Source organism: Neopsephotus bourkii, unplaced genomic scaffold (assembly GCF_033783945.1).
Source record: "Neopsephotus bourkii isolate Nb327-2 ecotype Australia unplaced genomic scaffold, CSIRO-AGI_Nbou_v1 NB_54, whole genome shotgun sequence".
NCBI classification, from domain to species: domain Eukaryota; kingdom Metazoa; phylum Chordata; class Aves; order Psittaciformes; family Psittacidae; genus Neopsephotus; species Neopsephotus bourkii.
In genome coordinates this window covers 1,355,423-1,370,661 of record NW_026900571.1, presented here as the reverse complement: position 1 = coordinate 1,370,661, position 15,239 = coordinate 1,355,423, and the positions used below count along the sequence as shown (strand labels likewise).

Here is a 15,239-nt window from a genome sequence, read left to right as displayed (position 1 = left end):
TCACGTTTTAGCTGGACCTGGATGTGTGGAGTTGTTGATTTTGCTTAGATTCAAAAAGCCATGTAAATAAATGTTACAGCCCAGAGAAATAAATAGCCTTGATATCTAACAAGTTTAATTTTTTTAATAAATTAAACCCACTTGATCAAGAACTTTCTTGGGTATCACTGTTTCCAGGTCTCCTTACTGACAAAATTTGTGATAACTATTAATGGAAAATTAATTGAAACCAAACAAAACCTTTACCCCAATAAAGAATAAAGCATGTCAGTCGTGTTAAGAACTTCATATGAAAATATAATAAAAAACCTCAAAAATATAAAATTTATGAACTTAGCAAATTTTTAGCAGTGTTTACAATTAATTAAATACCTGTTTACTTTTCATCACACATTACAGTGGTACACTGTGGAGTGTACCATGGCTCTCCAAAATTTATCTTTGAGACCAATATAAGCAAATACAGAGACAATTCCTTAGGAAAAGATCCCTTTTACTGAGTCAGTGTTCAAATACACTGGGGTTTTGGTAGAAGCTATCTACTCTTTTGTGTATTTGTATTTCTTCTCTTAATATTTGTGTGACATATATTTTTAATTTAATGACAATTAAATTGAAGTGAAAATTGAGGTAGGAAAACTTATGTCCATATTTACATTACCCCAATCTGAAACATATGTTCTGGAAAGAGACAGAGATTCACATATGATCTTACCTTCATTCTTCTTCAAAATATGAAGCAAGTTACCACTTGTTATTCATATACATATTCCCCATGCAATTATTATTGTTATTAAGACCACCAGATTTTTCTCTTAACTAAAATACCATAGTCAGTACTCAGACTGCAGAAAATAGTAAAGGACAATATTGGTTTTGAATGTTACGTCCTTAATTTCTTCAGTACTCCTCCAGACCCCTATTCTGCTCTCCACCAGAGGCATTGTTCAGCAGCCAGTAAATTAATAAGGTCAACTACAATCAAGCATATTTAATATCACAAACTCGTTTGACATCTATCAGTTTTCAGAAATTATCTTCCTCAGACTTTACCGAAATGTACTTAGAAGTCTCACATTCAGAAACATGGGTCAAATTTTCTCCCCAGATCCTAGTTTAAAAGACACTGAAGTCTTAGGAGTTTGCTGCAATTGCATGGGTGAGATTTCCCTCACAAAGTGAAAGTATGACAGGGATTCTTAACAGGAAGAGACAGTGGGTGCTGAATACAGCCTTATGCTGCATGGGGAGAATGCACCTTAGATTTTTTGGGCTGTTTTACCTCACATTTTTGGCCAGAGTACCTTGAGCCTCCAAGAGCTGTAGTTAAGTCTTTTCCAGCCTGTTCAGACCAGCACTGTGAAGTTTTTTCCATGCCTGTGATTTAAAGCACTTCAAATACATGGGTTTCAGTTTAAATACGGGCTGACATTTAACGGTATGAAATCGATTTCAAAGGATAAATATAATAAAATGTAAGCTAGCCATGTACACATGGAAAGATCATCAGGTTTTGATTTTGTCCTGCACACATGGAATATGAATGAGTCTGAGACAGTTACATCTGGATCTCTACAAGGACGTTCTGTTCTTCAGTAAGTGTTACCCCTGGTCAATGTAATGTCATTCTGACAGCGGTAATTGCCTACCAGATACAGTCCTCTATATTTATAGAACTGATAAGAATTCTGCTGATTGCTAGTGACATTCTGTCTAGACTGTAGAGACAGGGAGAGATCCACTCAAGAAATTAATGTTATATATTTGAAGAATATTTCATATGTTAACATCTAGGAGAATAAAATTATCCTAAAAGACACACAGCAATTACTGTTCTAAGGAGTTAAGAACAGGTAGCAATGAAGAATATTTGGCAGGGAGGACAACTGAGACAATTGATTCAAAGCTAAAGAGATGACAGAATGATCGCTGTGATCATCAGCTCTGTCTTTCCTTTACAACCTAAGCAAGGGAACGACCTAATATCAGATCTTCCTTCAGTGAGCATACTTTTTGGTTTTTCCTTTTGCTTTCTTTTTGCAGGGGGATGGGAATGGGGCAGAAAGAGCACACAGAATACAAGTGTGATTTGAAAACTCCCAAATATTGAGAATACATTGTACCTTAGTGATAAGGAACCCCTTGGTTACTCCAATCATAGAAACAAGACGCTTTTTTAAAAACTAAGCATTTCATAGAGCTGCCAAGCTTGAATTTTAGCCTTGCTTCAGCTTTCAGGTGTTGCATCTCATTTTATTTTTGTGCAGCTGACTCAAAAGTCTTCTATTGCCATGGTTTTGCTGCTCACAAGCTGCTTTCATCATAGCCTGCTCTCTGTTTAAAAATAAACAACAAGTTGTGCACTCTGCTGGAATGTTTTCCAGTTGTTTACTCACATTCACACCTCTTGTCTAAATCCTTAGTGATTTATAAGTATTCTCTTGGTCCCTAGGAATACCAGGCCATCATGCAGAACTGTAAAGAGGCTACACCTTAGTCACCTAAAAGACAGTATAAACTTCCTTCTCAAAACAATCCTGCCAGCATATACAAGGATAAATAGTGACCAGAAGATTCGTTTGTTATTCTCAAGTGCAATACATCTCCTTGAGTTAAAAGTCAAAAGCATCTCCACCATAAGTAAATTCAGAAATATCCTGGAAAATAAACCTTGTGGTTGGCACTTTATCCTTGTACCTACAGCTTGAGCTTGACCAATCTGAAAAAAAACCACGTAATTCTTGACTTTTTCAGTACAGAATCCACTTCAGCAACATAGGCATTTTGTTAACACATAATAATGAGAACATTAGTGTGTAGAAATTTAAAATCATATTAAAATTATAATTAAAACTATATTTATGATTTAAAAATGTAAACTGCCAGGAAGCAACCCCTTAGTTCAGTAGAACCTCCAACAATATCAAAAGAATTAAATCTGCGGCACTTTTTATCTTGCTTACTAAAGGAATACTCAAACATTCTGGAATACAGTTGGCAGAATCTATATGTGAGGATCAAATATCATAAATTGTGTTGGCATTAAGCAAGAAGGATGCATGCTGAAGTATTTGTACTGCCACCAATCTTAAAAAAAACAAGCAAACAAAAAAAAAACACAAAAAGAAACAAAACCAAAACCCCAACCACCCTGCACTTTCAAAACCAATTTTTCTTACAGAGAAAAGGGCTTATCCTCTGAACTGTCAAATAACTGAAGGGAAAATAAAACTCATCTTCCAATGCTGCAAGTACTCTTCATTTTAAAGATCCAACTCATCAAATTTATTTACCACAGCTATCCTCATCACTATCATCCTCACAGTCAGCTTGACCATCACACCTTCTGGATGCCAGGACACACCTCCCGGAACGGCACTTAAAGTGACTGGGTGAGCATTCTGTCAATGACAAAGAACAGGGAGAAACAAGAGTTCATAAACTCCAAGCTAAATCATCACATGGGTACTTACTTATCACCCTGTTTCAGAAGGGTAAAAGACAGGAATAGAAAGTTTGTGCAACACTAAACTAGAACCATACACCAGGCAAGACTCAACACTTGTGCTCTCTACTGGGTGAAGCAATATTTTGCAGAGCTCTCCCTCACACGTTACCCTCTGTTGAATTTCAAAGCTTTGCCAAATAACTGGCATACGATGTTTCAGTTGTGGGCATGGACCTTGTAACTACTTTTCTCACAATCCTGGTCTTGTCTGAAGCAGAAATAGAAACAGATAATGTGGTGTGTTGAAATGTGTATAAGAGATCTCCAGGACAAATATATATATATGTATATGTATATGTATATATGTATATATATACTGGCTATTTGAATTAATAAAACCGCCTGTAAATGTCCACTAAATTAATTAACCATTGCTTCTGCCTCACCTTACGAGGTACCATTTTGAGAAAGCTTTATTTAGATGGTTTTGAAAAACCCATTCTTTTTTTTCACAATATGTATGTGTCCTGGGTTCAGCAGTAGCAGTCATTTTTTCTCCTTCTTAGTAGCTGGTGCAGTGCTGTGGTTTTGACTTTCAGCCTGGGAACAGTGCTGATAACACCAATATTTTTAGTTGCTGCTCAGTAATGTTTACTCCGACCAAGGACTTTCTGAGTCTCATGCTCTGCCAGGGAGGAGGGGAAGCTGGGAGGAAGCAGAGACAGAACACCTGACCCAAACTGACCAAAGAGTTATTCCATACCACAGCACATCATGCCCAGGATGTAGAACTGGGGGCAGTTACCCAGAAGGGCTAGAGCACTTCTCGGGTGGGGCTGGGTATCGGTTGGTGGGTGGTGAGCGGTTTTATTCTCTTCCCTTGTTGTTTCCCTTATCATTATTATTATTGGTGGCAGCAGCAGTGGTTTGTGTTATACGTTAGTTACTGGACTGCTCTTATCTCAACCCGTGTGAGCTACATTCTTTCGATTCTACTCCCCATCCCTCTGGGAGCAGGGAGGGGGAAGGGGGGGGGGGGCAGTGAGCGAGCGGCTGCATGGCTGAGTTGCCGGCTGGGCTTAAACCACGACAACATGTCACTGACTTTGATGTACAACCTCACAGTATCACAGTATCACAGTATCACAGTATGTTAGAGATTGGAAGGGACCTCAAAAGCTGTCTGGCATTGGTTAAACCACAACAATCATCTAGTCCAATCCCCCTGCCGGAGCAGGAACCCCTAGATAAGGTTACACAGGAACGTGTCCAGGCGGGTTTTGAATGTCTCCAGAGAAGGAGACTCCACAACCTCCCTGGGCAGCCTGTTCCAGTGTTCTGTCACCCTCACTGAGAAGAAGTTTCTTCTCCATCTTTTTTTTTTTTTTCCTTACTGCAGAATCTCTCAGATATTTCATACCATGTGGTTCCTTGGGTAAATTTTACCATTCAATAAAGAATTGTACCAAAAATATCAATGAACTGAGAAGCCTTGGAAGAAAAACAATCTAATAATAAAAGGCACGTGAACTATTCTGCTAACATTTAAATTCATTATGAAAACATAAATTCATTATGAAAATAACTAAGTTGGCAATTCATACAGTCTTGGCCAGCAGTGTTCTTAGATTCAGCATGGATTGGAAGTGATTCAGCATGGATTGGAAGTAATTCAGCACATTGTAAAAACTCTGGTGATTAAAGTTTAAGTTGCAAAATCACTTATAGTTTGTAATCATAAACATTTTTTGCTCTTATGAGTTGATTTCTTTTATTACCTCTGTTTTGGTTTGGTTTGGGGTTTTTTGTTTGTTTTTTTTCCCAGCAATGTTTAGTTAAGATTCTAAACTTTCCGGGTAAGGATTTCTAGGCAACACTGGTAGTCAGTGGGAATCTGAATGAATCAAACTTAAGTTCTAGCAGTAAGTAAAATCAAAAAACCTCTCGTAAGACCCCTTAATGAGTTACACTGTTTCTAAAAGAATATCACCCACCTTCTTTTATTTCTATTTATTTATTTTCCAGAAATATCTATTTCAGTACTAAAATAACGACTGAGCAGTGGATCAGCCAACCAGGCAGAGTCCCTCTAATTAAAGTGAGATTTTTGTAAGTGGCCAGTAATTGTCTCAAGAAATGGAACACACTTGTCCCATATGCAGTAGTATATTTAAAATATAACCATTCTGTGCTGTATTTCAAAGCCAAATGATCTAATAACACAGACAGGAAGGTTAAAAGACATTCAATGCCTGAGAAAGTTAAATCACATCATTTTTCTTTAATTCATCTTGTTGTGCCACAATCTTACTTTTCCTTGCCTACACAGTACTGTGTAATAATGGATGACTCCTTTCAGTCAGCTCTCTGCTGTGGAGGGAAGTTATCTCCTTGTCTCTCAAAAGTGCCACAACAGAGGATTTCATTACTATGGTGTTACACCTCTTTATAAAATCCTCACAGTGATATCTGCGCAAATGGACTTTGCTTGAAGAAAGAGTAGTGACTGCTATATATGCTTCCCTGTTTTTTCACAATTCCTTCACTATATCCACAGCACTACACCTTAACTAAAAGAAGTGTAGACTAAGAAGCTTTTACCCATTGCTTTCTCTGAGGAAGATCAAGGCTGTTGAAAGACCATCATCACCATGTGGGTGAGGAGAAGAGTGAGAACCGAATAATATCAGCATATTGCAGGCACTGTAGCACACCCCATCTCACTACTTACCCAGCTATTTTACTGTCATTTTGGAAATAAATAGAAAAGGCATGTAAGTACCATCACAGATCCCACATCTGATGAAAAATGCAGAAGGAAAAGCTGCACAAATTCTCTCTTCATACATACAAACAATATCTAGAAGCACTTAAGGCAATTTCATTCTTTTGTTCCATGTTTGCATCCACCCACAATGATATTACGGTTGAACACAAACCCCATAATTTGTCAGTTGCTACTGAAGCTGCGTTAGAACGATTTAAAAGAATTTCCCCTAAAGAAGAAACAAGGGCGAAGAGTAGCTGGCACAGATACTAACATTACAATAACTTTCTCAAAGCTGTCATGGGGCTCAGCTTTTTAAGATTGCCAAGAGTCTGCCTCCTGTTAAAAAAAGCATTATTATAACATCTAAATAGGTAAAAAAGTGAAGTATAAACACAAGCAAGCACTAGGTGTGGTGCTAGTAACAAATCTCAAGCACTGACTTTCACAGATTGAGGGTAATTGAGCCCTGCTTCAAACTTCTTATGAGAACTTCCTCTTGTCTGCAAACTGCAAGTACCCAAATTCCCTGAAACCCAGTTTGGAATAATTCCCACAGTTTAACTACTATAATAAAAAAATCAGTTGCTTGGGGAACCTAATTAAATGTTTAATTTTCTGCTCTATGTATTTATAGAAGTTACCTTCTACACCTTCATCTGGTGTTAGACACGTTTCGTTGCCTGAGTTCTCATCCGGAAACTGAGTGCAGTCAGTATCTTCTGGCCACTGCAGACCTACAATCCCAAGCACAGACTCACAGCGTTCCTTAGACTGTACACATAAAGTCCTGAGGAGACAAAGCAGAACAGCACTAAGTAACTGAGTGAAAGTCTTATAAATTTCCAGCTATTGGAAGTTAATAATCCTAGCCAAAGTTAAAGATGAAGAACAAGGAAAAAACAGTATATTGCATTTCTTAAGAAAAAAAATCAAAAGATATGTTAGAATCATAGAATAGTTAGGATTGGAAAGGACCTTAAGATCATCAAGTTCCAACCCCCCTGCCACGGGCAAGGACACCTCACACTAAACCATGTCACCTAAGGCTCTGTCCAGCCTGGCCTTGGACACCGCCAGGGATGGAGCATTCACAGCTTCCTTGGGCAATCCATTCCACTGCCTCACCACCCTCACAGTAAAGAATTTTTTCCTTATATCCAATCTAAACTTCCCCTGTTTAAGTTTTAACCTGTTACCCCTTGTCCTATTACTACAGTCCCTAATGAAGAGTCCCTCCCCAGCATCCCTATAGGCCCCCTTCACATACTGGAAGGCTGCTATGAGGTCTCCATGCAGCCTTCTCTTCTCCAGGCTGAACAGCCCCAACTTTCTCAGTCTATTTTCATACAGGATGTGCTCCTGTCCCCTGATCATCTTCATGGCCCTCCTCTGGACTTGTTCCAACAGTTCCATGTCCTTTTTATGTTGAGGACACCAGAACTGCACACAATACTCCAAGTGAGGTCTCACAAGAGCAGAATAAAGGGGCAGGATCACCTCCTTCGACCTGCTGGTCACACTCCTTTTGGTGCAGCCCAGGATACGTTTGGCTTTCTGGGCTGCAAAATGTTGCTACTGTTGAAACATTATTAAAGTTACTGTACGCAGACTATTACCTGAGTTATAATAGCCAAATACAAATACTTACAAACATCCTGTCCTCTGTAAGGGAAGGCAGATAACCTGTTTTTAAGAAGCATTAACTGTTCTCCTTTGAGAAAAAAGCCAAATACATTTCGTACCAATGAAATGGTACCTCTTCTGATGATGCTACCTCAGGAAACAAGTGGCTTCAGAAGGACAAAATATTTAAACCTGCAAACTATAGAGCAAGGAACTCCCCAAGGAATTCAATAAAATTAAAAGCCTAGGGAAAATCAAAGCACAGGTCAACTAGTCTTAGGTTGCTGTCAGAGCAACAGAAGGTTGTACCATACCTGGAGAAAGGTGGAGAAAGGCATGAATATAGAACTCCTGCTGCTGGCCATACAAAATTAGTTCAGTTTATCTAAATAAATATCCTGTCTCTCAAAAGAGCCAATGTCAAATATTTCAAAAGTACAAAGAGTATTTTGCATAATAATCCCCTATTATTTTAAACATTATTTAAAATATTTAGCAAGTACTTTTCCCTGGAATCATAGCTGATGTGCTGTTTAATACAGTAGTCTTTTATCTGTGGTATTTTTAATCCACGTTTGTTTCAACTTCCTTTTTTTTTATTTTTGTTGTATATTAAGTAGGCAGTATGGGATTAGGAACCTCAACATCTTTTTCATCTTTTCATATCTACCTCATCATTCATTCTCATACACAGGTATCTTAATTTCCTCCTCTCTGACCTATGGCTCTCCTAATGTATTTTAAGTCCACTGCTTCCTGGTTAACCTCAGTGAATATGGTGAACAGTTTCTTTCCTCAAGGAAACTCACCTTCACCTATCTGAAGGCTAAGATGCCTCCCCAAGCTGTCTCCTGTATCTAGACTCAGCAACTCATTTAGTTGCACATTTTAGATCATATTTTCTAAATCAATAATAAGTTGGACTTTCTCCTACCATTTCAAAGAATATTCTCTTTTCTTCTTATGCACTAAAAACAATTCAAGAATAGGATCCCAACCATTTCTATCTATATGTAGGGTTTTTTTTCAGTTTCCCTCATGTCGTTTTAAATTTGCCTTTTCTTTAGTTTGATTAATTTTTTCAGATCTTTCTTTTGGAAACAGAAACTCCTTTCGTGGAAGGCATTTTATTCCACCCATTTTCCTTTGATCTTTTGACCAATGGACCATTTTCTTTTCCCTGCAATAAGGTTGGAGAAATACAGTGACCAAAACCAGGCAAAAAGATCCATTTAGTATCAGTTATTTTATGCTCTTTTGAGAAAACAATACATTATTAATCTTCTCAAATTTAATTTTGCTTTAGGGGACTTCATGAAAAACAGTCAGTGGTTTTCTTTGCACCAAACAATTTGTCATTGAGTTGAGTGCTGGAAGGAATGGATGACTAGACTGCTATTGGTTAACCATGCTATAGTTACAGATTCTTTCCTTTTAGACCTTTCTGAATATCAAAAAGTTTTACTCACACCAGTTTGCAACCTCAGCATTCTGAATGATAGAAATTTTTATTTACCTATGGCAAAAACTCAACAATATTATTCTATGATTCTATTGTAAGACAGCTAGGAAATTGGAAGAGCAATTGGCACTTCCCCTCCCCTCCCCCCCCCAGTCTTTTCCCCATTAACATAGTGGGTCTCAGCTGGGCTTTCAGAATACCTTGGTAACAGCCTTCCTTATTTACTTGTCAGTCAAATCTCATGTATGGTACTGTCTATAAATTAACCTAACAAGTTAACAGTTAACAAGAGTACACATCATATTTTATGATTCTATGACATCACAAAGCAGAGAAATCTCTCCCTTCCTGGTATGGGAAAGAAATTAAGGTTAGCAAAAAAATCTAGCATAGAAATGTGTAATTTTCTGCAACAGAATTCAATCTAGCACTTTTCTAGAGAACATTAAGCATACTTAGCAGATACTTTTGACTCTCCCAGTTCAATAATGGGATGCCTAAATTGATGCCAACATATAAGGGACATGAGATTTGACCAAGATTATTCTTCATACGCATCTGTCACAGTTTTGAAACAACATCAAAGTCAGCTGGAGACTCCTTAAATATGCAGATATCATCATCTCCATGACATTGTAGGTGAACATGACTAAGAAGGCATTTACTGCTCCCAAAATAAGGGACACTGGTAAGCTTTCATTTATATTGATACATTAAATGTATTTAAATTTTTTCTACAGATCTGTTTTATATTTATCGATTAACTCAAGTTTACTGGCATAAGGCTATACACGTTTTCATTTCTAGAACATTTTTACGTTTTTACATTATATCTGTGTCTGAAATCCTTCCCAAAATACTATTTTAAAGCAAACACTATAGATCTCAGTGGAACCCTCCAAGGTTTCCCTTATTGATAAAAACACTCTCTACTTGGAATCTAACATAAAAGCAAAACCTGAAAACAATTACAGAAGTAGAGCTTTGAATCCTGGGATGCAAAATTTTATATTGCATATTCAATCTGATCTAAATATGATGTTATCTTGTTTTGACAAGGAAGTTGATCAGATGACTTTCAGAGGTTCACTTCAAACTAAATAATTCTAAGGTTACTACAAGTTTCTCTTTGTTTAATACCTTAAATTTGAAAACTATGCAACTATATTCTGATACTTCTTAAAATCTGTTAGCTAGGTATGCAGTTGATGAAGCAAAGAACCTTTATCGTTTATCCCTGTACATTAGAATAAGTTAGCCAAATTTTCATAGAATCATAGAATGATTTGGATTGGAAGAGATCTTACAGCTCATCTACTTGTTCTTATAAAAAAGTCCCTCACCAGCTTTCTTGTAAGTACACTTTAGGTACTACAAGGCTGCTATAAAGGCTCCCTGGAGCCTTCTCTTCTCCAGGTTGAAGAAGCCCAACCCTCTCAGCCTGTCTTCATAGCACAGGTGCCCCAGTCTCTGATCATTTTGTGGCCCTTCTCTGGATTCACTCTAACAGATCCATGTTCTTCTCATGTTGAGGGGCCCAGAGCTAAGCGCAGTACTCCAAGTGGGGTCCCATAAGAGTAAAGTAGAGGGGCAGGATCACCTCCTTCAACCTGCTGGTCATGCTCCTTTTGATGCAGCCCAGGATACGGTTGGCTTTTTGGGCTGTGAGCACACACTGAAGCTGGCTCATGTCCAGTTTCTCATCAACCAACAGCCTCAAGTCTTTCTCCTCAGGACTGCTCTGAATCCATTCTCCGCTCAACCTGCAGTCGTGCTTGGGATTGCCCTGACCCAGGCAAGTCGACCAGGTCCTCGCAGTTGGCCTTGTTGAACTTCAAGAGGTTTGCACCTGTAAAAGTTCCTCTGGATGGCATCCCTTCCTTCCAGTTTGTTGACCACACCACACAGCTTGATGTCATTGGCAAACGTGCTGAGGGTGCACTCAATCCCACCATCCATGTTGCGTACAAAGATGCAGAATAGTGCCAGTCCTAATACCTATCCCTGAGGATCACCATTCATCACTGGTCTCCATGTGGACATTGAGACAATGACCATAAGTCTTTAAGTATGACCATCCAGACAATTCCTTATCCACTGGGTAGTCCACCTGTCAAATCTATGCCTCTCGAGTCTAGAGACAAAGATGATGTGCAGGACAGTGCCTTGAAGAAGTTCAGGTAGATGATATCAACAGCTCTTCCCTTATCCACCAACGCCACACCCCATTGTAGGAGTCCACCAAATTTGTCAGGCACAATTTGCACTTCGTGGAGCCATACTGGCTGTCACCGATAATCACTAATGTATCTTAGAATAATTTCCAGAAGGAAACTGCTCTGTCATCTTGCTGGGCTCTGAGGTGAGACTCACTGGCCTGTAGTTCCCCACATCTTCACTTTTCCCCTATTTAAAAATGGGGGTTATTTCTCCCCTTTTCCAGTCAGTGGGAACTTCACCAGACAGCTTCTCAAATATGGTGGATGATGTCTTGGCAAATTTATCTGCCAGTTCCTACAGGACCTGTGGATGCATCTCATCAGGTCCCATGGACTTGTGTACCTTCAAGTTCCTGAGATGATCTCAAACCTGATCTCCTACAGTGGGTGGTTGTTTATTCTTCAAGTGCCTGTCTTTGCCTTCTGTGACTTGGGCTGTGTAGCTGGAGCACTTGTCAGTGAAAACCAAACACAGAAAAGCCACTGACTACCTTGGTCCTTTCCACGTCCCAGGTCTCTTGTTTCCTTACAGAGGGGGTCCACATTTTTCCTTGTCTTCCTTTTATCCCCAGTGTACCTACAGAAGTTTTTCTTGTTGCCCTTAATATCCCTAGCCAGATTTAGTTCTATTGATTATACTGCTTTCTTAAAGAAAAAGAAAGAAAAGAAATTAAACAAGCAAGCCTGAAAGAACTTACATAAACCTCTCTGTAACTTCGCATATATAAAATATTCTAACCTTCCTGTTAGGTCCCTATGCAAGAATTAAACAATATCTGGGTAAATTTCCCTGTGACTTACTCTTAACTTACATTAAGAACCACATAGCTAGATAAAGTAATTGTCCTGGGTTCAGCAGTGGCAGTCATTTTTCTCCTTCTTAGTAGCTGGTGCAGTGCTGTGGTTTTGACTTTCAGCCTGGGAACAGTGCTGATAACACCGATATTTTTAGTTGTTGATCAGTAATGTTTACTCCGACCAAGGACTTTCTGAGTCTCATGCTCTGCCAGGGAGGAGGGGAAGTCGGGAGGAAGCAGAGACAGGATACCTGACCCAAACTGACCAAAGAGGTATTCCATACCACAGCACATCATGCCCAGGATGTAAAACTGGGGGCAGTTACCCGGAAGGGCTAGATCACTGCTCAGGTCGGGCTGGGTATCGGTCGGTGGGTAGTGAGTGGTTGTATTCTCTTCCCTTGTTATTTCCCTTATCATTATTATTATTGGTGGCAGCAGCAGTGGTTTGTGTTATACCTTAGTTACTGGAGTGTTCTTATCTCAACCTGTGGGAGTTACATTCTTTTAATTTTCCTCCCCATCCATCCGGGAATGGGAGAAGGAAGAAGCTGGGGAGTGAGTGAGTGGCTGCGTGGTTCTGAGTTACCACCTGGGCTTAAACCACAACAGTAATGTTATCTATTTGTCAACAATGTCACAGGGTAGGAAACCTTAGGACATGTATTGCAAATTGCAATGCACTTTTCTTTCAAGGTAGTAGATGTTAAGTAATCCATATTATCAAGGTAGGCCCATTAAAAGATACAGAAATACAGTACAAGAAGGCTTTAGCAGCCAGTTTCTCAAAGAGCTCCACCTGCTGATCAGGTTTATTAGCTCTCCTAATCTGCAACAACTGCTGCTACCAAAATGACAAGATTTACAGAACATAGTTTCTTTTGAACATAACCCTGAAAAGTACAATCATGTTAATTGATGAGGATGGTAGAAAAGTTACTCTGACAAACAGAAAGACTAAATTAGTCTGTAATTCAGAATGATGCAGTACTCCTCTAATTTAGAAAGGTAAGTATGCATTAAAATTTCAAGTTTTGTTAATGGTATTTGAATAGGGCTTTGCATAGTTGAAGTGATATATAAATGCAAGAAACTATTACAAATGCTGATGTTGCAAATTAAATTAGTTGATTCTATGTTTAAATACCCTTTATAGCAGCACAACTCCAATCAAACTCAGAAATGGACAGTACTTTGTACAAACCTCACAGCAACCTTCTGGACATGTTGTCCAAATGTGAGGTGGGTGGGCTGAACAACTGGTTGAAGGGCAGAACTTAAACAGTCGTAGTGAATGGGGCTACATCTAGCTGCTGGCTGGTCACCAGCAGTGTTCCTCATGGCTCAGTTTCAGGGCCAGTTCATTGTATTTATCAATCATCTGGATGCAGGAGTTGAATGCAGCAAGTCTGCTGGGAGGTGCTGTTGACACTCTTGAGGGACAAGAGGTCTTGCAGACGGCTCTGGATAGATTGCAGTATCAGGCAATGATTAACGAGATGAAATTTAACAAGCTCAAACGCCATATTCTGCACTTAGGACAGAGTAACGTCAGGCACAAGTATAAATTGTACAAGTAGTGGGTGGAGAGCAGCCCTGGGGAAAAGATCTGGTGGTGCTGGTCAACAGCAGGCTTGATACAATTCAGCAGCGTTCCCTGTCAGCTAAGACAGCAAACTGCACCCTGGGGTGCATCAAACACAGTATAACCAGCTGGTCAAAAGAGGTCATTATCCCACTGTATTCAGCATTGTAGGGCCTCAACTTGAGTGATGTCTGAAGTTCTGGAACCCACAATTTAAGAAGGATGTGAAGGTCTTTGAATGAGTCCAAAGGAGGGCAGCAAAGATGGTGAAAGGGCTGGAAGGAATGTCCTATGAGGAGCAGCTAAGGACTCTGGGCTTGTCTAGTTTGGAGAAAAGAAGGCTGAAGAGCAACCTCATTGCTCTCTATAGTTTCCTGAGGAGAGGAAGCAGAGAGGGAGGTGCTTACCTCTTCTCCCTAGTATCCAGTGACAGAACACGTGGCAATGGTTCAAAGCTGAACCAGGGGAGGTTTACACTGGAGATTAGGAAGCATTTCTTGACAGAGAGGGCTGAAAACACTGGAACAGGCTTCCTAGAGAGGCAGTTGATGCCCAAGGCCTGTCAGTATTTAAGAGGCTTTTGGAAAATGCCCTTAATAACATGCTTTAACTTGGTGAGCCCTGAATTGGTCAGGGAATTGGACTAGATGATTACTGTAGGTCCCTTCAAAATGAAAGTCTGTTTTATTCAATATATATATATTGAAAATTATTGAACTGCTCTTCCTCTCCTTGTTTTGAGTACTTCAGAAACTAGTCAAATCACTAATACACATGTATAATGAACTGAATTTAATGACCTTTTAAAATATCATTTTCTACTTTTTGCTATGGAATTGCAAACCAAAATTTCTGCATTCTGAATGGTAACAGAAAATTGGGAAAGACTAACATGACGGACAATGTCAGTCAAAAATTAAATGAAGTATAGTATAGTACCTGCAGGGTGGGATCCGCTGATTTGTATGGGGGTCACATTTTGGTACTAAGATTGTACAGGCAAAAAACATAAGGTACTTGTAGCAGTTGGTCTGAACCAAGGCTGGGAAAAGAGAAGACTCCCAGCTGATAGAAGCTTCCTTCTGCGTCCTGTGTCCCAGGTAGTTTGGGTAATAAGTATAGTTGTAAGGCAAGTTCATACAGAGCTCCAGAGTAATTGATTCACACTGACCTTTCACAGAAAGAAAACAAAACAAAACAAACAAAACAAAAAAAAAAAAGAAACACAAATGGTGTGAGATGAAATGAAATACAGAAGAAATAATTTAACAAATTTATCAGTCAGGGGATTTCCTCAAAGGCTTGAGAAACTACAAAGTTTCAAAGCTCAAGACC

The 15,239-nt window shown here is 39.2% G+C and overlaps 1 protein-coding gene across 2 annotated transcripts in view; it reads right to left on the bottom strand.

Annotated features, from left to right (window-relative positions):
* CORIN (corin, serine peptidase) overlaps nucleotides 1-15,239 on the bottom strand; it is a 138,645-nt gene that overhangs the window by 28,856 nt on the left and 94,550 nt on the right. For both annotated transcript variants that reach the window (XM_061352867.1, XM_061352856.1), the window contains exons 11-13: nucleotides 14,844-15,075; nucleotides 6,860-7,005; nucleotides 3,294-3,401 (exon numbers count right to left, since the gene is read on the bottom strand). In XM_061352867.1, the coding sequence (XP_061208851.1) occupies nucleotides 3,294-3,401; nucleotides 6,860-7,005; nucleotides 14,844-15,075 (486 nt within the window). The remainder of the gene's footprint in view (nucleotides 1-3,293; nucleotides 3,402-6,859; nucleotides 7,006-14,843; nucleotides 15,076-15,239) is intronic.